General features: G+C 48.4%; 3 protein-coding genes and 1 long non-coding RNA gene across 6 annotated transcripts; 2 read left to right on the forward strand and 2 right to left on the reverse strand.

Annotated features, from left to right (window-relative positions):
• The first annotated feature begins 441 nt into the window (after positions 1 to 441).
• On the forward strand, positions 442 to 3,007 carry LOC118509437. 2 transcript variants are annotated; one of them, XM_036050049.1, is made up of 2 exons: positions 442 to 621; positions 687 to 3,007. In XM_036050049.1, exon 2 carries the CDS (start codon positions 704 to 706, stop codon positions 1,175 to 1,177), a length of 474 nt encoding a protein of 157 aa, XP_035905942.1. In that variant the 5' UTR covers positions 442 to 621; positions 687 to 703; the 3' UTR covers positions 1,178 to 3,007. The 2 variants fall into 2 exon arrangements, with proteins under 2 accessions (XP_035905942.1, XP_035905940.1); XM_036050047.1 differs by having other exon boundaries at positions 442 to 600.
• LOC118509436 (importin subunit alpha-7) lies at positions 1,208 to 7,133 on the reverse strand. 2 transcript variants are annotated; one of them, XM_036050045.1, is made up of 8 exons: positions 7,007 to 7,133; positions 6,165 to 6,344; positions 5,853 to 6,068; positions 5,540 to 5,760; positions 5,210 to 5,473; positions 4,372 to 4,711; positions 4,107 to 4,266; positions 1,208 to 4,022 (listed from the first exon to the last, which is right to left on the reverse strand). In XM_036050045.1, exons 2-8 carry the CDS (start codon positions 6,339 to 6,341, stop codon positions 3,838 to 3,840), a joined length of 1,563 nt encoding a protein of 520 aa, XP_035905938.1. In that variant the 5' UTR covers positions 6,342 to 6,344; positions 7,007 to 7,133; the 3' UTR covers positions 1,208 to 3,837. The 2 variants fall into 2 exon arrangements, with proteins under 2 accessions (XP_035905938.1, XP_035905939.1); XM_036050046.1 differs by lacking the exon at positions 7,007 to 7,133 and adding an exon at positions 6,837 to 6,854.
• A 377-nt stretch (positions 7,134 to 7,510) lies between these two features.
• On the forward strand, positions 7,511 to 8,668 carry LOC118509441 (coiled-coil domain-containing protein 58). Its single transcript, XM_036050050.1, has 3 exons — positions 7,511 to 7,703; positions 7,851 to 8,123; positions 8,198 to 8,668. The coding sequence occupies exons 1-3, from the start codon at positions 7,662 to 7,664 to the stop codon at positions 8,306 to 8,308; spliced, it is 426 nt and encodes a 141-aa protein (XP_035905943.1). The 5' UTR covers positions 7,511 to 7,661; the 3' UTR covers positions 8,309 to 8,668.
• Positions 8,669 to 9,068: 400 nt separating this feature from the next.
• On the reverse strand, positions 9,069 to 19,178 carry LOC118509442. Its single transcript, XR_004905884.1, has 2 exons — positions 17,559 to 19,178; positions 9,069 to 11,605 (listed from the first exon to the last, which is right to left on the reverse strand). It is a non-coding gene; the product is annotated as an uncharacterized LOC118509442 (long non-coding RNA).
• Positions 19,179 to 21,112: the final 1,934 nt, after the last annotated feature.

A 21,112-nucleotide genomic window follows, 5' to 3' on the forward strand; every position in this document is an offset into this window, starting at 1 on the left:
AAGCGAAGCTGGATAGTCAGATAGCTCAATACCCAGTTCTACCTATAGAAAGTGCAGCACTCGACCACCGGAATCGAATCTGGTGGTTGTCCTAGTTACACACACAGTTACTCACAATAAAGCAGCAGGGAGCTTGCCAACACAATCCAAGTTGCCATTGGATGCTGTTCCGGATGCCGTTGAAGGTTCATTAGCAAAGCCTTTTCTCTTGTGAGGAGTCCTCCAAGATGGCAAACGTTTCCTGTGGACAGTATCACCTGCTCAACATGAATTTTTACTAAATATTACAACTCACAACCAAAAATACACCAATTGCAACTCTCGGCCCCATTGCACGCTCTTCTCTGTTCACAGCTGTTCAATTCTACGAAAAAGCTCCGAGAATTTGACAGATCCCTTTTCGCAACGCACACTTCGCAATGAAGCTGTCAAGCACGGTACTAGATCGACTGATACACGCAACAGGGACGCCCTTTTGCAACTCGAAGGGCTTACGCATATGGTGGATAGCAGCAAACAGGACGCGAAACAACCACTAACAATCGGACAATCTTCAGCAAACCCAAAATCGAGCAGGGAACGTAATTCCACACCCCCAAAGTAAATCTCGGCCCTAAAACTGTGAGCCCTTACCCCCCCTACACTAAACTCACACACTCACACAAAAACGAATACCACGGTTTCAGTGTCCAAACTCCAGCAGATGATCAACGGCGGTGAGCAGGAGGATGGTTGCGAGACGTGGACGATTTCACTGCAGCCGGAAGATTTTCAACGCCGTGCAACGTATTTTTCCGCCGTCTCGGTAACCGGACCGATCGAGGTGCATCACACGTACAACAAGCAAAAGGCACGCCGCTACCCACCAGCAGCGACACCGGAACAGATGCAGCAGCGACTAGACGTGCGCGATTCGTTACGAATTTGGCGAGCGAAACAGTACGCGCTGTACGTGCTGCTGCAGAGCCAATCGGAGGAGGCTGCGATGGAAAACCGGGACACCAAGCTGCGCGTAGCCAGGCAACGAGCGCACGTTAAAAGCCTGCGACGGTTGCTTCGAATGCCGGTACCGAAAGGGCAAGTGCTGCAAGACATTACGCTGAACGTGGGCCCGACGCCGAAGAGCCTGCAACAGATGAAGGTGAAAACGGTGGGAAGTATTAATAAAATAAAATAAGGTGGTAAAGTAAATTCACATCCCACCAGCTTTCCAAGAGATAAATGGTGAATAGTTTATTGTTAATTTAGGTTTGGTTTTGTTTTTTTTCTCTCTGCGCTCTTGTTCTCCTTTTGTTTTCCGCCAGCCATCCACGCACACTATACGCGCATCCGGGGGTGTGGTTGGGTGCAAACAGTGGGTATCTTCCAACCAGCCCCTGCCACCTGCTTTTTTTTTCCTTCCTGTAGGGAGTTTCGATTGGTTTTTATCATGATGCTAATATAAAACGGAAACTGATACCCGCCGGGTTCACTGGTTTTTGCCAGGATGGCAGTCTATTGTGCGGCACCCAGGAATCTATGAGTCAGCGATGAGCACAACAAGAGCAAGAAAAAAGGACAGAGGAAACGGAAGTACTAAGGATCGTCTTAAATAGCTTACGAAGCAGACAGAGGTCGGCCTAACCATCCTCTCCGGAGCGTCCTATATATCGTTCCTGATTTTTCGGCCATCAAGTTGACACCATAAAACACATTATACTCTGAATCTCAGCTATCCAAGAACTACTCTCGCTCTCTCTAGAGAAACCCCAAAACAGGCGCATTTCAGCCCTTCAGAAGTCTACAAATACTAATACGTCGTAATTGGTAATGAAACAGGACTTCCGGTTTCTCTGTAGCCAGAACTTACTATCCAGAATATGAATACTACGGGATATTCATAAGTCTAGTGCGCCGATATACGACAGGCACAACCAAATTCCATTAGAGGATCACTAAGCCTAGGAAAAGCAAAAATTGCACAATTTCCCCAGCTTTTAACTTCAAGATTTCCATGACTTTGTTTAATGTTTCCTCGAAAAAATGCTATCTGCTTTTATTTTTCCTCCCAGAATCAGAGTAAATGGTTAATAACGATTCTTGTACCTATGCTGGCAAGCTGCCCCTATCATCATGGTACCCATCCAATCCTCTGAGGTTGTGAAGATAGCAAGCCAAAAGATCATATGCTCATATACAGTTCCCATTGGGCAACTGGACAATAGATTAACAGATTTGGTGCCCTTCCAGCAAGTTGTAATTAATTCACATTCCTTGAACAAACACCATTTTCACCATGTCCTCTCAGAGGAAAAACTTTGCTTTGCATGATGCACCTCAAGAAGCGCAGAATCCTTGAAGAGTAATCTACCAAAAAATGATTATAAATCGAAGAATCCTCTTCGTCCAAAGTGTCTCTTTTTGGTATAAAGAGCCTCCGGTCGTGCACACAAACACACTACCACCATCGATCTTTCTCCCCAATTTGGAGCAAAAAATTCGACGATTTCTTCTTCCTTGGCATTACAACCTCGGAGGTCTCGGGCCTGCCATTTCTGGCTTTCTGTGACTTAATTTTACCCGTAGTAAAGTAGTCAAGCCCTACGTGCGGGGAGGCGGTCTGGATGGGAGTTGAACCCTTGAACTGCCGACCGGCCCTGCAGTGTGAAGACCGGCGCCCCAACGACGATTACTAATCGTCCCTAAAAAAAAAACAGACCTCCAAAAGCAATTGACCGCGCGTGTGCCAACTAACTGCCAATTCAAAAAGGCCCGCTGCCTTTTAATTCCTGCTTGATTCCTCGCTATAGCGAAGAGTAGTTCTTGGAGTTTGAGTACGGAGAATGTTGTTCCCATTTCCTAATTAATAATGGATTAAAAATGTCACAAATTAACTAAATTTGAAACGGTGTCCTTATTAGAGCATGAGAGCAAATCGGTTGTTCAGGCATCCACCTGCAACAAGGATCGTTGTTTGCTCGCATAAAAAAAAAACGCAACAAGCGTTAAGAAAGGGTTAGGCAGGCAAGGCAAAAAGACGGCAGATGTTTAGTTAAGTTAAGAAAAGATCTAAATTTAAGCATACAGCATCTATCGCAGAGCGTTTCCTTATATCGCTTTTTTAGTTGGGAAAGACGGCGCGTGTCCTATTGTTCTTAGCGGCTCTCTCCCACACAGTTGCTGTGGGTTTCCTTCGGAGTCGATCGGTCAACTGGAAGATCGGTCTCTCTGCAAAGCGTCAGATGTACAAAAAAAAACAGGGGAGGGACGGGGTGGGCATGGGAAAAGAGGACCTAAGAGGGAAGGATTCACCAAGGTTAAGGCCGGGGGATGTACAATAAATTAGATAAGCTTCCTTCTTCCATCATCATCATCATCATCATGGATAGCGCGCGCCTCGTATGCTATCGTAATCCCTACTATCTTCTCTGCCGTGTAACGACCTTTGCGTGTGTCTGTTTTAACGTTAATTGTTTTGTTTGTTTTTTTCACTTTACACGATTATATTTATAATTTGTAAAACTACCAACTACTCTCCCACGCCAGTGCTTTAACACTGCAAAGGAAAATGGGAGCTTCGAAGGTGTTTTGTAGGTATATGTGTGTGTGTGTGTGAGTGAACCGTGGGCGTTTTTGTGTTTTTGTATTCGTCTGGTTGGTTTGTGGGGAGCATCACGTGCATCCACTGTCCCTCCTCTGAACCTCTCCACCTCTACGGTCTCTTGTCCAGTTTTGGGATGTTAATCTACGCCCTTCGAAATGTGTGCCGACGTGTTTTTACGTGTAGAAAGGGAGAGCCAAAGAGAGGGAGAGAGACAGAATGGGGCGGAGTGGGAAAGGGAGGGGGGGGGAGGGACATTAAAACTGGAACCCATCCATTGGCACCGACTGGTCTGCGTTGAACTGAAACTGATTGTTATCCGTGGTCGGGGCCACCGCCAGATCCTCGTCGTCGTTGCTAAAGTACTTTTGGATTATGCTAAATGCCTTCTCGTAAATATCATTGTTCTGGTGCGATTGTAAAAATTCCAGCTTGTCGAGACCTGGGGACACAGGGGAGAAAAAAAAAAGGAAGGGGGGCCGTTACGCCGCTGCTGCACGCGCGATGCGGTTCGTCTGCAACCTACCGTAACATTCTTCGATCATGACGGCGTACGGGTTCGGTTTGGTTCGCTGTTCTTCGCCCACCTTCAGAATGTTTTCCAGCCCGTTCAGTGCGACGGTAATTATTTTCGGATCCATCACGGTCAGCAGCTCGCACATGGGCGGTATGCAACCGACGTCAACCTGTCGAGGAGCGGGAAAGAACCAATTCATGAGTAAGCAGTCACATTCCACACACACACACACACACACACACACATTCGACCTGCCAGAATACATTCGACCTACCAGATACTTGATTTGCTGAACCGTACCACCGCTGGTCGCGTTCGTGATGGCCCAGGCCGCCTCTTTTCGGGTTTTAAAGTCGGCCTTCTGCAGCAGCTCGATGATGCTCGGGAAGATGTTGGCATCGATCGCGGCCTGGATCTGGTTCCGGTTGCCGGCCGCAATGTTCGAGATGGTCCAGCACGCTTCCTTGCGGACCGCCTCCTTCGGCGAGCTGAGCAGCTGCAGGATCGAGGGTAAGGCATTGCAGTTCAGGATCAGCTGCGTTTGGGTGTCGTTGCCGGTGACGATGTTGCCGACGGCACGGAGCGCCGCGGACACCACGTTGTTGTGGTTATGCCTGCGAAAACAGGGGCGAAAGCAAAGTGACCAGATTTCCATTTGAGAAAGTATCAATCATTTCAACGCACGCCTCTTATCAAAATGCTTCTAGATTTAAACAGGCGAGTCATCGACAAAGATCGTTATCAATTACAAGAATTATTATCAAAATTGTAAAATTATGTTTGATTAGTATCAAAATCGTTGGTGTGTTTAATACGTTTATCGTATCAATAATCACATCCAAATCCAATCTGAGTGTGAGTACCTCTTTAGCGTTTGGTTTGGTTTATGGATATCTACGTTAAAACAAACCAATAATTCAGGGATGTCAAACTCACTGCCGTTAGCAAATCATAAAGCCTTTTCTCCCGCACAACCCATCCCATCCCATCCTAACAGACGAGGCGAGCTTCGTTGTGTTCGGCCATCCAAAATCAAACGATGACATCGCCTTATGATAAACGCTGGAAACACATTTGCAAACCCAATTCTTGCCCTGATTATTCACACTTACGATAGAAGCTCGATCAAACGCCGACAGCAGCCCGCATCGATGACGGCCTGGATGTTGTCGTTGGAACCATCGGACAGGTAGCTAACGGCCCACACAGCATCACCCAGCACCTCCACATCGTTGTGAAACATTAGCTGCGAAAGGATGGGAAGGCATTTCTCGACTTTCGAAAAGTCGGGCGGCGGGTTCTTGCCCCGGCACATGTTGGACAGGGCCCAGACAGCATTGCGCGTTAGTGTTAGCCGGCGAGAGGTACTCAATACGCTGCAAGCATTCAATTACGTTAACAGACATCCTTTACGATCAACAACCCGCAAGATCGCAGCTTACCTAAGCAAAGGTTCCAGCACGTCGTGATCCAGCACACAGTCCCGACACTCGGGCGAATCGCCGGCAATGTTACCGAGCGCCCAGATCGCCTGTTCCTGCACATCCTCGTGGGGGCTTTTCATAAGATCGACAAAGATTGGCACGGCGCCGGCCGCTATCACTACGCTCGTTTGCTCTGACGTTCCGGAAGCGATGTTTGTGAGTGCCCAGGCAGCTTCGAACTGGAAGTGAAGGGGGGAGAATTAACAACTGATTTCCTGAAAAAAAAATCGGCCAACATACTGGTGTGTTGACTCTCTCTCTTCCATTTTACCTGTAGCGTAGAGTTTTGCGAGTTGCCCAAAAACTGTACCAACCGTGGCACGATGTTGTGCTTGATCACCATATCGATCGGTGGGTTCGGCTCTTTGGAGAGCAACCGGCGGAACTTCTGTGTGGCGATCAGCTGTTCCTCGACGTTTTCACTGTACAGTGCCTCGATGACGGCCGGCTGTATGAGCGACCGGTTGTCGGTCGATGTCGTTTCATCCTGCCGGAAGGTAGAAGAAAGTCAGCGCGTGTGAGATGTTAAGTTTGTGCCGAAAAGCCCCCAGTTTCGAGCATTCGAGCCCCACTATTCGCTTACCGAAAGAATTGCTTCCTGATCGATCTCGTCAGCCACGTTGACGTTGCGGCGCTTAATCAGCTGTTGTTCGCGTTTCTGCTTTCGCAACTGGATTCCTTCCTCCTCCCGCCGGCGCCGCATTTCTGTGGAGTCCAGGCCAACATTTTTATACCGATACCGATGCGTTGTGTTGGACATTTTCTGCAAGACCAGAAGAGCACACCGATAGCGTTAGTTTCACAGCGCACTGTGGTAAATTAATTTACGAAATGCGATTTTTGCTGCCCTATTGATTTCAAAGCAACAGCAGCAGTAGTGGCCGTCGCCAAATGACACAACACCACCCATCACCCGTGTGCGCACGGACACACACACACACACACTCGCGCGAACGTATGCAAGCACACGCGACTTGCCCGTTTGCGATGACGGTATGGTCACGACGCACGGACAGACGGACGGGCAGACGGGATGACGGTGCGCACTGGGCAGCTGAGTGATTCTCGCTGCTGCAGATGCATTTTTTCGCAAGGGCCCATATTTAGCGCGTTAGCGGGACAGGGCACTGCAGGTCAGATGGTGGTGGGGTGCACCGTGTGTGACATTAGTAAATCTCGTCTTTTCTCTTCTCTTTTCTATATCGCTCCTTCTCGTCCTTTCTCGGTACACTTGCTGCCAGCCAACCCCACTCACTCCGCGCTACGGCTACGTAGAAATCGTTTTCCACACGGATTGATCTCAACACTCGTGTTTCGCAATCGCGGTGCCTTTCACACACTTTGAACAGTTGGCTGGGGCAACGGACTATAGATGGGCATCGGAATCGTGCCGGAAAATGCCGATTTATGGCCGTGGAAACTTACTTTCGCTGCAAAATTAGCGTAGGAAATCTGAAAATTTTACACCACGACTTTCACGTTCATCAGAACCTGTCAGATGAGCTGCCAAACGCGACTATTGACGTTTGTTGCCAGCTGCACAGTGGTTTGCCACCAGGACACGTGACGTTATGGTTGCCATGCCACCCGGCGCCGTTCGGATTGGATAAAGTTGTGAAAATCGCTTGAAAAAAGTGTTTTCTTAAAAAAATAACTACCAAACCTTCTAGAAGCGGTGTCTTGGGCAACATTATCAAAATTATAGGAATAAATAGCTTGCAGCTTGGCCTGTCTGCTTCACGCAATCCTCTCACTCTGCGAAAGCTGATCATATAAAAAGTAAATAAAAAAGATAGAGTATTAAAATCATACCAAGAGCAGGAATTTACTATCGAATATTAAATCTATTGTCTATTATCTTTTAATTAAATTTAACTGAACCACCGAGTAGAAGCGACCCTCGAGCTTTTCAGCGCCCTCTGTCAAACCGGCTGTCAAACGAAGGTGAAAGTTTTGGTCGGCGAGTTGCATAGCGCACGCTTGCTTCTGTTATTGTTGTATTTTTGATCAATTTTTAACAGAATTACTAACCCAAAACCCTCCCCGATAATCTCCCAGCACTGCCCGTGAATCTGTGGAAATGAGTTTCAAGTATGAATGTGCCGACTTCTCGCAGTTTCAGGTAAAAACAAAGGGAACATAGGGGTCTCGTACCGTCATCATGTAAAGGCATTCGTGGTTACCAAGATTGTGTAATCTCACCATCATCCGCTGCCCGGTTTTGTCCCGGAATCGTGTACTTACTACACCTGTTGGCTTACACTTGCAGGAGCAGCTGAAAAAGATGCGTGATCTTGATGACAAAATCATCTACGCACTCAACACATCCATACCGACGGAATCGTTCAAGGGTCAGGTGGATGCTGAGGCAAAGTGTCGTGAGCTGCACGGTGAGCTTCAATCAGGCTACAGCCACCGGCAGGACGCGATAAAGAAGTGTATCGTCGTGTGCGCCGATACGGTCAAAACGCTCAAAGACAAACGGGAGGAAAACAAAGATGACATTGCACTGAACAAGCAGTTCAAGACGGAGCAACGGAAAGTAAGTAGAGAATGCTAGGAACAGGGGCCCCTGGGTTGTACATAAACCTCACAAACTATCCTTCTTTCTTTTAGCTACGATTACTGCAAGCGGAACTCAGCGTGGAGGACATTATTCGGGAACGAACGCAGAAAACGTTCCGTGAACGTTGTAGGCTATTTTTCCGGTTTCCGGATTCGCTCTAAAGCGGCGTAGAATCAGAAAGAGAGAGAGAAGCTTTCTAGAAGGCTCCATAAGGCAACGGTCACGAACACAGCTAGATTTACGTGCCGTCCCCGTTCTAAAAGGTATAGTAGCATTTATTGGTGAGCAGCGCATTTAATAACTTCGGGGCTTCGGTGGGGTGAACACTGTCGCGAGATTTCCTTCCCACTGGTGTTGCTGGTGTTTTTACAAAGATTTTAGTAGATTCAGGGTGTGAGGTCGATCGTGCCAAGACGCGACCGATCTTGTGAGGCAAATCAATATCACGCAACGCGGCAAAAATGTTATAAGATGTTGTTTACTGTAGTAAAGTGTAATAGTGGTCGAACTATTCCGAAAGAGTTTGTATAAACTGATTTGCTGTGAGGGCGCAACGGTCGTCTGGAAAGAAGAGTTGCTACCCTGTTTTTTGCGGTCGGACAGTGCTGCGAGCGTTGTACGCAAGTTCGGTTCTATTGCATGCGTGCCATCTTGAATGCAACAGAGCGACTTGCACACAACGGGCGGTAGAAGGACCATGTGTGAAGGGTTAATGTAATTTAAAATTTATTTTATTTACCAACCGGCTGTATTTAAATGGATTTATTTCGTTAGTGGTGCCTTATTATGTGTGCACAATTAAGTAACTATTCTCAATCAACAAATCCCTTTCAATACTGTGATTGCTAATCTTATTTATAATGCAGCAGCAGTCATCAATATGGCGTCAAGCCGTCCTTAATTAATAAATAAAAGCAGGAGTCAGCTAGTTTATATTATTTATTCAACAATTCCGGCTAACTATCTGCGAACTTCTTCGAACATACATCAATAACCAGCCCCTTGTAATATTTTATTTCAATAATCTGTGCAATAGCTTTACTAACATCGTGGTATGTTTCCCTGCACCTGAAAACAATGCAGATCCTATATTGGAGGTGGAATTGTGGTCACGCATTCTCACCAATATATCTACAGTGACGGAAGATCACGTCAGGACATGAACCAGTCCTTATCCTAAAAGAGGTAAGGTAATAGATGAATGTTGTTACCTTTTTCGGACAAAGTGTAGCCGGACATCCCTCAATAGCATAACAGTATTTGCGTGAAATCTCTCGAGTATATTCCTTGCACCATTGTATCCATATCCAAATATTTATAATATTTTTCCAGTTATATTCATGCCAGGCTGGTAGTACTCTGTACATTAATTGGTGGGATCAGTAAGAAACAATTTAATCATGGAGCTACTGAAACGATCCGTCAACCGTCATTAGGCTTATTCGGATGAATATTTATGTGGTTTTCAGTTTTCCTTAGAGAAAAACGATAACCTTGACGATATAGTTATTCTTAGGTCATACACCCAATACCCCCGTTCCTGTGCGGAGCGGCCTGAATATCACCTATTTTGATCCATTTTGCTTATAACTCTCCTACCGCGTAGAGGAATCGAATCAATTTACGTATGAAAGAACTCCACTAGAACAGTGCAACTTCATCTGTCTTAAACGTTACTTTAAGCTAAACCTTCCTCTTAGTATAAAACGCCACGAATAAACGCACACACTTCACACACACACATACACACACTGTACGGGTCTAAGTAGCATCCATCATGTTTGCGCTCTCGCCACCCATCGATGAGTATCAGTCAATTATTAACTTCGGTATGCTAGCTTTATGACGTTTAAAGTACACTCATACAGCTAGATAACCAAAGAGAACATTGACGAAAAAAGCGGTTACAGTGATCGGTAATTCAGCGACCGATTGGTGTAGTCCTCCGGCTAGCTCGCTGTTGAGATTTGTGTCCATCCGTTCGAGGGATGATGATCACACGATGAGAACTTACCGGGGTGAACGGATGGACGGATCAGAAGGTCGATCCCTCTCTCTCCCTCTCTCGGTTGGTGCCAATTTGTATCAATATTTACATTTCAATTTATCGACAAGCTGCAGCTGAACGGAATCGGCGATCAAGACGATTAGAACAACAACGATTTTCGTTCGCTCGAGAATCACTTGAGAAAGGTGAACTATCATGCACACGCTACAACTCTTGGATGGTACGATCTGATACGATCCCACTGTGTCTCACCAGCGCACTATGCAGGAATTAGTCAATAAGTGTTAATAGAGTGTTACCGGTTTTCGCATCCGTCGCTCGAGCGCGTCTGGATCGGAACGTGCGGTGGACACGTTGCCAAAACCGTCTCCCATCTAACTCGGACCTGTGCGTGTGTGTGTGTTGTACGTACGTTGAAGTACACTCACAACCAACCACGGAGGCAGAGAACCGATAGATATTGAACACATCGTCGTCGTCGTCGTCGTTGGTTCGTCTTATCGCGCTCAACAACATTACCACCGCCGTGTTGTCTCTAATCAATATTCTCCAGCCCCATTCCAGCCGCCGTTTCACCCCCACATTCTGCTGATACGATCGCGCGCGCGCTCGCGAGTTCGCTCTCTCCCGATGGATGCGGTGTGCGTGTGTAGAAAAAGTACACTGGAAGGTTGGGAGGAAGGAAGAAAAAAAAAACCCTTGTCAAACTGATAAAAACCAAGCCCTCCACGTGCTCTCGATGCGTCTTTCGAACACACTTATCATCCATAGCCGGGGCCGCGCAATCGCTTGTACCACACGACGCTACGCTGAATGTTACTTCTGCTGAAGGTTTTTTTTTTGTTGTGTCGCGATAAAAGCAAATATAAATTGACGCGTAAAATCAGACACGGTAGAGTAGGGGTGATGGTGGTGGTGTTGGCGAACCAGAACCAGACGCGAAAAATTGGCTTTTTCCTCCCCCTCAGGGGTTGCTTTCCAAATTAATTATAGATGGTGTTGATCCTTACAACGATTTCACCTAAAACGATAGAGAGATTTTGATTTAGAAAATTGTTTTAAAATAATAATCCTCATTTCGCTTCGTATCACCACCGACAAGCGCTCTGTAATGCTACTTTGCACATTCGCAGCTTAGTATGTAAATTAAAGATCAACAGAAATATAGGGGAGCGAGTGAATTGAAAACTTGTTCTTCCTTTTATGGAACGATCACTTTGCAATCTTACAACACACACACACCATGCGTCCGGTACAAAACATCCGGGTTAGAGGAACGCGAAGAACGAATACCGCCGGGAATGCTTGTGTGAGTAAATCACGAAGATGTAATGAGGCGCTTTTTTTTGTATTCACAACACACACACATGCGTATGGCAAAGCTTCTCATTAGACCACACTCGATCGAAGCTACCTGCAGTGATCGTTAGCTCCTCAAACCGGAACACACCTGTAAAGAAGAAAATGAGTAGTTAATTGTTGTTTCATACGATCGATCGAGCCTTTTTAACCTTCCCCGCGGGGCCAGTCAGAAACTGTGTCTCAATTTAACATCCCGGCCAAAATCGAACAACGGGCTCGATTTGTTTGCAGTCTTTGTTGCCTCTGTCGGTAACACTTCCCCACCAACACGCACGTGAGATCGAGGCTGTACTTCCTGTACTTCCACAACGCCACCTGAAGCAATAGACCACCGGAGTCTTACGAGCGAAATTGATCGAAAAACGCGGCATGAAGTGTGTCTAAAATGGGATCGCGACGAGGGGTCAAATTCCACCCTCTAATTCCACCCCTCCTCCCCGCAAAGAAGGGTTCCCACATTTCCCAGCACACACACGATTCAAGTTGGAACGTGAGAACAACCCCTTTCGAACACAGCTGACACACACAAGAGATCGCACGACCCCGCGATCGCATCCAGCCATCACATCATCAGAAAAAACCCTCCTCCCCGAAACTCAATCTTCTTTTTTTTGGGGCCGCTAAAATTAAAAGGTTAGACTGGGAAGGAAGAACAAAATAGCTCACCGAAAATTCCATGTGTGTGTGTGGTGGGTACTTTCACGAATGGAATGTAATTACCCCACAGCAAGGGTAGTACCGGGTCCGCTAGGTTGCTGCTGTCACTGGGAAACAACCCCGACCGACGGAATGTCAGCCTAGAGGGGGACTGTGGGAAGAAGCCCAGAACGCTTGACTGCTTTTTAATTGACTGGTTTCTCGAACCGTCACGGGACAGGTTTCTTGGGCCCGGTCCACAGGGAAACCGTACGGATGAATATTCTGACCATTTGTCACCTCGACTTTGTTGAAGTTCCACAGGTGGCGCCAGATAGCAGCGTGCATCGCTACTACAATGTGGCTAAAGCTGTGCCCGGAAACAGTACGGCACGACGACGACACGGCTGTCGGCTGCACTTGTCCTTGCCTTATACGTTCGCGGGAGGAACGCAAATATGGTTCCACCGGGACAGAGGACCTGCAGAGAAACCGGACGCGGCACACACGTTTTATGAGTCAGCGGGTTAGCGAGGTACCGGTTCGTACGCAGAGACTACAAAAATGGCCACGACACGATCATGATGATGATGATGTGCCCAGGAAGATCCCAGTGCACTGTGTGCTTGCCGAGCAATTAAGATTCAACAGCTGTCGTCATCGTTTACACGGAATCGGCACCATTCCAAGGCGGTCACCAACGTCTCGCACAGTACTTCTTGGTACCAACCAGGTACGGACCCCCCTCCTCCCCCCACCTGGAAATTGTGAATGGGGATCTCTGAGGAGCAGGCTTCATGAATAACTTACGCGCGTTGTGGTGTTGTTTGTCAGCACCATTCCGGCGGCTAAGCTGGAATGATTGCCGAGTGACGAATTCACACATCGTTGCGATGAAGTACCGACCCCGAAATGTGACTACAACACTATTATTCCACCACCAAGCAGCAGCAATCGAACATCAGCCGGGTGCGTGGCGCGGATTAAATCATCGAAGTGCGATTTTGTAAGCAAAAAAATTGCCCATTTGAACACGCTCAAACAAAATCCCCTAAAGCGAAAGGAACACCGTTGGTTAAGCACCAGGTGACCACGTCTCACACATAGAAACGGTCAGTGGTGTCTGACTGCCACCGTCACCGTCGGGGGGGACAACGACGACGGCGACAACAACGGTGTGATTGATCGAGTGGACTTGAAATGTAGATTTGGCCATTTGGCACGATCTTCGTCATGGATTTAATTGCTGCCAAAGCACATGCGGCGACGAGACTGAGTCGATGATCACCCTCCGAGCTAAGCCCACGCGCGCCTTAAGAACGGTGGTCGACCGTGTTTTCGAAATGCGGTGGGCGACTCTGCTCGAACCTCCACAGTGCGGCGTGTCACGAATTGAGTGTGCCCCTCGAACCACACGCCAGGCCGCCGAGCAGTTGATATTCCTGCAAATCACCGTCTATGGCTACGCTTACGTATGCAGATCACAAGAGAGTTGCTCTGCCGCTTCTCCCTTCCACCGACCGAGCTGTGTTAATATCGCGTCCGTTAAGTACGCTGCTACCAAAGACTCCATCGTTCCAGTCCATTCTATTCATTTATAACGAGTTTGCACACCGTACGGTACCAGCTTTTGGCCAAACCCACTCACAGACTCGACGCAGGCTGATGTCCCGAGAAGTGGCCGAAGGGGGAGGGCAAGGTGGGCAATATATTTATGACCACCTGGGTCGTTTACCACACCACGGTTCACCACCCAGGTTCAATGGACATTGGACTCGGATGCGAAAGACGCAGTAGTTGGTTGGGCGCAACGGGTTAGAATTTCTTCATCATATGGCGACGGGTCTCACGGAATCATGTACCCAGTTGGAACTGATCACAGTTTATAGTCAAAGTTTTGTGGAGTTTATCCGTACAATAACCACACCTTTAAACTCCTTAATAATTACTTCTTCTTGTACCTTCTTCTCGCGTATCGCTCGCAATCCAGGAAGTCCGAGGAATATCTCACGATCACGATCAGCGCTTGGCTGGCTGACTGGAAGGGAAACGATAAGTCAAGCAAAAAGTGTCAGCTCATCGCAACGAATCAATCAAATGCGTTTTTTTTTGGTCGTCTAGAAGTGTCCTCCGGCTTACGAGCACACATATCCTGGGAAAAAAAATCAACAGTCACCTCCACAGGATCTGTAGGCCCATCATTAGTTGTCGTGCCGGGACAGACCACGTTCTGACCAATCTGGACGAGTCATCATCGGACCAGCGCGAAGAAATCTAATCCCTTTTTAAAAGGTATCCCTGCTGTCGCTTGCTGTTACCCACAGGTTTAGCATTGGCCAGGTAATAAACCCTCCCAAGAAACCTTCCGAATGTCTGTATACTTCCATCACCATGATCGATGTGCTGTAGGCCAGCGAGTTCCAGGAATATTCTCGCACGGAAGGTACCCCACCATCCCGAAAGGAAATCAAAACTGACTTTCGAAAACGGAATAACGAAAAAAAAAACAAGGATCAGGTACGTAACTACACACCCTTCTCTCATCCTTACGTTTCAAAATTCGGAGGGTGATCTTGATCGTACAGATTTACAGCAGCAGCAGCAGCAGCAGGCAGCACAAGACAGGGTTGTTTTACGATCACGATGATTCCTGTGTGTGTGTGTGAGGTTTTAATGATGCTCGGCTGTTATTCTACCTGTTCGCTCTCGAGCACCACAAAGTTAATTTTCGCCCATTTCCCAATTCCCTATCCCTCAAGGATTTGTGTGCCTCTGCTGTTAGGCGAACGCAAGGAGACCTGCAAGAGGTCTGTTAGGCCTGTAATAGTCGCCCCTCGCTTTTGTTATGTTTTCTCATTGAGCGGAGTTCCTACTTTTTACCCTTTTAGAAAACCATTAGAGAACCTGAAACTACCTTTTCCCTTACCCTGCAATACAAAAGCACAGTCTCGCGTCGGTGTTATGTACCTGTGGGAAGTCCTTGAAGGACTTAGGTCGTTGGCTAGGTGTATCGGAGGGTATGTGCACTGTTCTGTGAGCCAGCAGGGGGGTTTTCCCTCCGTTTTGCCGGTCTTATATGCTAGCAGTCCCAGACAGCCGTCAACATCCTGTGTTGCACTTTTGTGTTTTCTGGGAACGGCGAGCATCTCGCCGTCTTCGGTTCTTCCCTAACGCCTTTTGTTGTTTGTGCCCTCGGTTTACGCATTCCATTCACGCAGAGTGTACCGGTGCGTGAGTACAGGTGAAACGGCACCGGAGACGACGCCGAGAGAGCTCATTTTTCATGCGCCTCCACAGACTGGACACGGGGGGACTGCACCGAAATAACGAAATGGTGGGTTCAGCAGCCTTCTGCATTGTTCTGCATATGTGAAAGTCCACCCCATTCGGCATTCGGAAAGCTGTGCACTACTGGCATGCAGAAACTTGCCAACCGATTGCACATTCTAGCATCAAGCGGGTTCTCGCTGGGCCTCCTGGGGAACCGGAATGGTGCTGTAGGTCGATGCCGCACCACAGACTGGCAGGCAAAGCAAGCTCAGAAATCATGACTGCTCAGGTTTCACTCAACTCATAAAAGATGTATGGAGGACCGTCTCGCATTGACAATGAGGAATCGTAATCGCTGGCGAGGAATCGTAATCGAGACCCGCCAAAACGCACTCAGTACACCGTATCAGACACACACACACACACAAACGGGCAGGCACGGTCAAAGGCACATCTTGTGCAGGGCACGTCCCCAGGCAGCACACATTATGCATTCCGGATGAGGACAGGCTGGCTGGCTTGGGTTGGGCCGCCCGGCTGGCCGGCTGACTTGTGGAAGATTTTATTCCACTTTAATATTTTGCATTACGCAAACATCGCGCGCTCGGCCGGCGGGAAAATCCGTGCCTGAAAGGGGGGGGGCAAGCGAACGCATGGCGTAACCATATGCCCGAAACTCCTTCCGTCCCAGACTCTGTGTCCCACCACCGGCGTTCTCGCGCGATGCTTTCGTTCAATATGTACAAGCACCTGGGAGAAGTCGCGGACCAGCACACCACGGTTGGAATACTAAACCAAAAATCGATCTCCAATCATGTGACCATTTGTCTCCATTTGGTACATTGGTGGACGATGGGGTGGTACAGAGCAGTACGAAATTTGGCCGTCAAAAAGGCACCAATTTTCATCAATCATCCGATCGAGAGCCTGATCGAGTGGCGGCCTTTCTTGCCGCCCAGGGCCCGTCTCGCTCTTTCTAATGTACCAGAAGCTCGAACGAAGCCAAACAAAAAAAAAAAAAAAGGCGCTGATCATACGGTGCCCGGCCTCCAGCGTCAAGGTGGTTTTGGTGGGAAAGAGCCACTCAAAGCCTTGTGGCTTCCAGCAACCTTGCAGCAAGCAGTGATGCAGCATTTTGTTGGTCTTCTTCTTACTTCACACTACCACTTGGGTGCACACCGATTACTGTTGTGCGTCGGCTTTTCATGTCCCGGCGTGCCGGACAATTACCAATTAGGTGGCTTAATAAAGACCTTGCAGCAAGACTTCGCTGGTGCGCATTATGCGTACCTCAACGTCTTGTCGGTTCGATCGATTTCGGAGGCACCGATCCTTGAGCCGAGCTTTGCGGGCTCGCCATCCATTATTATAGGACAAGGCCGTTGTGGGGTAGTGTGAAAAATTGGTAACAGATGTAGCGAGTGGCCATTTTGGAAACCTCACAATGAGTGTGATCGGCGGTATGGCCTCACAACACCTCATTGGCGAGCTTGGAATCGGCTTCTTGTCTCGAGTGCTCTTGGTCTGACATTTAAGGTTTCCTTGGCTTAATTTTGCCCTTAGGCTAGATCGCAGCTATTTCAACCGTTGAAATGACGGCGATCTTCACCCTAAAATGGAAGTTTCTTAAACCCGCGTGGCAAGCCAACACTCTTCCTCCTCCAGGTATACCCAACAAGACACTCCATAAAGTGCGGCTCCTTTTTTGCCGTCCCTCCCTATCAGTGAAGCTTCACATTATTGACGCTATCTAGCATTCGATTGAATGTTTGAAGAATCAATCGCAACATCATCTGCCCGAAAAACTCGATAAAAGCGTTCTGTCATGTACAGCTTGCGTTCCTATCGTATAACCACCACCCTCCTCCTCTTTCGATAGGGGCGGTGCACTTCCGTCCGATGGGCACCACAACCTCACTTTTTGGGGCTGTTCGTGTTTTTTGTTTGCGCCTTTGTCGGCAGACCGCCGCATGGTGTTATAGTCGAGAGGAAACGTTCGAAGGAGGATTCGATATTTGAAATTTTTGAAGGCCCCGATCTTTTCCTACAGACATGCACGCACGCACACCTACGCACTCCACCCACATGCTTACGATGCGCTACATAGAGAGGTAGTGGAAAAAGGTTCTACTCACCTTTTTGGGTGCTAATGGAGGGTGGTGGTGTACGTACTGCCGAAGTTTTGTGTGTTCCTCCTCCGGTTGGCGAGCGCCTCACGCTGCTTGGCAGACTTGGCCAACCATCGAAGCGGCCGATCGTGGTGATGTGTTCGAGCGTAAAACTCACATTTTGGTTACCAGCTTCCTGCCTTTCTGCCTCACTCGCTCTCCCTCCCTCCCTCCCTTCCTGCCCTGCTTCCTAAGGCCACAACCGCACGCTTGACCGTGTTTCTTCCCCCGTGCTGTGTGTGCGTTTGTGCCGATGGGTTACGGATGAAGGAAGTGGAAATCAACACATTTTCGAGTCGCTTGAAACCGCGTTTCGGTCGGCCTCTGCTGGCCTATCTCATCCGGCCATTTTTTACACGGTGAGATAGAACAAATAGTTTATCCAAACGAAACGCAGGGCGGGGGGGGGGGGGAAGTACCTAACGCTCAGAGATGGTAGCCGTTTTTAGAAGCTCTCGATTTCTCTCTCTCTCTCTTTCGCCCTCTTCAAGTTCCGATACGCCTAACGCTTGCAGCAACTTAAGCTGACCTAGGCCCCTCTTGACCACATCTAATGACGTACAAGGCAAGTGCTCTTTTTTGGGGGGTGCTGCTCTCGTCGCTGTACGCTTATTATTGTTTTAGCTATCCGACCAGGCGACCCATACACACACACACTCACCAGCTTCTCGTAGCTTCCCCAGCCTATTCCCTAGCAAACGGTCCGAGAAAGAAAAAGAGCCAAAAACAACAGCTGCACTGGTTCGACGATCGGAATCGGGAAATGGCGCGCTAATACGTAGGACAAACAGACGCACCACCATCACGCGCGTTTGAAAATGGCCGCGCAAATGAAGAATAGATCGCGGGGATCATTCTAACACACCGCACAACTATAGGAAGCAAGATGGTGTGTGTGTTAGTGGTGATGATGCGAACGCTCTAATTTACACACATTTGGCAAGTTATTCTAGCCTCGTGGTTGAGAAAAAGCTTCCCGAAAAACTCCCTATTTGTTACAAAACTTGATCATTAATAAGAATTATAATTATCTTTTGCCGAACACTTAATAAGCGTTTCATACCTTTGCTTCCTTTCCTGGGCTTCTATCACCTAACGACCCTAAAGCTTGCTTACGTACTATTTCATCACTTTTGAAATGCCGGGCGATTTTCGATACACTTCCGCTTTTTCTAACCTAACCAACCGAGCTCAGAGGGAGAGCGATCGTCTCTACAAGGATAATGCACTAAAGTGTTCCCAACAAGCGCTCGTCGCTCTCGTTGGTGGAACGCACAGAAGCAGCCGTGTGGGCAGCGCGCGACGACAGCACACTACTGAACGCTTGAGCCGGATCCCGCGTACGAGGCAGGAGGTCTCTGCTCCTTTGTCCCTTGGTTCGTTCACAGCACTTAACTGACTGACACCGTCTACCTGCGGTCGGATCGAACCGAGCGAGCACTTGCGCACCTAGCCACAGCCAACAGCTAAATGACTCACACCGGAGCAGATCCGGCCGATCGGAGCAAAACGACCAGTGCCGTGTCGCCGACGCTGGCAACCACGCGTGCGGTTTACGTCTTCGCCTTCATCCGTGTCCACCACCACCACCACCACCGGCAAACTGGCCCGTCTCGGGCTTGGCTTACCACTACCTGGCTCACCTGTGTAGGGAAACTGTGGCTGTGTGGCTTAGTGTTTGAGTGTACCGCGCATCGCACGCAGTTGGAGATACGCATACCTTTACACGGGGACGATCGTGTGGACGCTCTGTGGTCGTGTGTAGAGCGTGGTCGGTTCGGATGCTTCCCTCTCCTTCACATCGCTGTAGAGGTACCGGTGTCGTTCTTCTTCGCTTTGCATCCATCCTTCCCTAAGGCGGCCGTCCCATTCCACACCTGCCCTGCCGTTCCTCGTCCTTCGGAAACCGACTGGTTCCGAATACCGCCTGAGCACTTGGCACAAAACCGATCAGACGAGGAGGATGTGAGGGAAGGGTCCTAAAGAAGAGGCAGAAGCAAAGCACAAACACACACACACAACAGACCCCAAAATTCCAATACCCCGGGCCGAAGCAGAACGTTTCGGCAATGAGCAAGCAGAATCCGACAGGCAAGGAACATCGGTTCGGTTCGAAGTTTGGAAATTGCTATGCACACACCACCGTGCACGTACCGAACCTGTTGCCGGACCGCATACCGGGACACCGTAGAGATCCTGTTTTGTTTTCATGGGCTTCCAGCACTCACCGCACAGTCCCCGGACGCTTAGATCATCATACAGTTTTCAAAGCTCGTTTGAGACCTCGTGTGTTTGGTCGCTTGGTTCCACTCCAATTGCTGCCAAAAAACCGCGCGGTCGCGGTGTGGAGCTTTGCTTGGTTGGCGCGCTTTTGTCCGATCATTTTTGCGTTTCGACGACCACAGCGCAGGAGACATCAACCACATGGCAACAGTTTGAGGGTGTGCGTGTAAAATAGATGAAGCTGAACCTAGCCCTGGGCGCCGAAAGGAGGGCCCAATCTTTTTGTTTCTTCTGGCCAACTCACATTTTGTTGTTCCTTCCAATTTCGCATTGCTTGTTGGGGCTGCATGGTTTGGCCTTCTCTAAATGCCAATACACGTTTTGTTTCACTGGTAATTGGAGCCAGGTGCCAAGGTGGCCGGTGCGGTGGAAAAGTTTTGCAATGCGTCCCCAAAAACGACGCGACCACTCCTCCACCGTAGGCCAGGGGCGCCCGTTCGCTGGTTGGTTTTTTGATTTTACGGATCGTATCACCAGCATCCGCGAACCGGTTCGACAGCATCCAGCACCGAAAGAGAGCGAGCGAGAGGTGATCGGAACCACATTTTCGGGGGACCGAGAACAAAAACTCGACGCATTTTCGGTCGAAAATATGCTGTGGATGTAAATTAAACGACCGCTTTTGGGGATGCTGGCTGTGCCTGTTTTTAGGGTGCACGGGGATTTTGCTTCTTTCGGCTGGTCACCGGCGATAACCGGTTATTTGGCCTGTATCGATGCCGTTCGATTGAGCCACCACGGTTTTCATCGTCTCATGACTCGTGACTCCTTGAAGCAAGCACACACACACACACACGCCTTACTGTATAGGTTTCTTGGTGTGGAGTGAACCTTTTTTTGTGCAGATTTTTGTGCCATTCGCTCACGCGTTCGCGGTCACGGCAAACGCATTCGCGAACTAACGTCATTTTTAAATTTAACGGATAACGAATGCACGTTGATGTGTGTGCTTTATTTCGAATTTTACGAGCAACAAATTGGCATGCGGTATGCTAAGAAAAGGGAGAATGGAATACAATCAAACAGGATTAAAAATAAATTGGGTTCTTAAATTGCAGTTTTGTTCAGATAGAAAACACGTGGATAATTTAAACCGATTAGTAGGCAATAAGGGAGGTTAAATAGTACTGCCAGTAATGACGGATTGAGCTTCGATCTCGACAGGATCGTTCCCTTTTTAGCTAAGGGTATTTTAAACTAGGGACAATGCTCAATCTTTTAAACATATTGCAATATAT

Source organism: Anopheles stephensi, chromosome 3 (assembly GCF_013141755.1).
Source record: "Anopheles stephensi strain Indian chromosome 3, UCI_ANSTEP_V1.0, whole genome shotgun sequence".
NCBI lineage: Eukaryota > Metazoa > Arthropoda > Insecta > Diptera > Culicidae > Anopheles > Anopheles stephensi.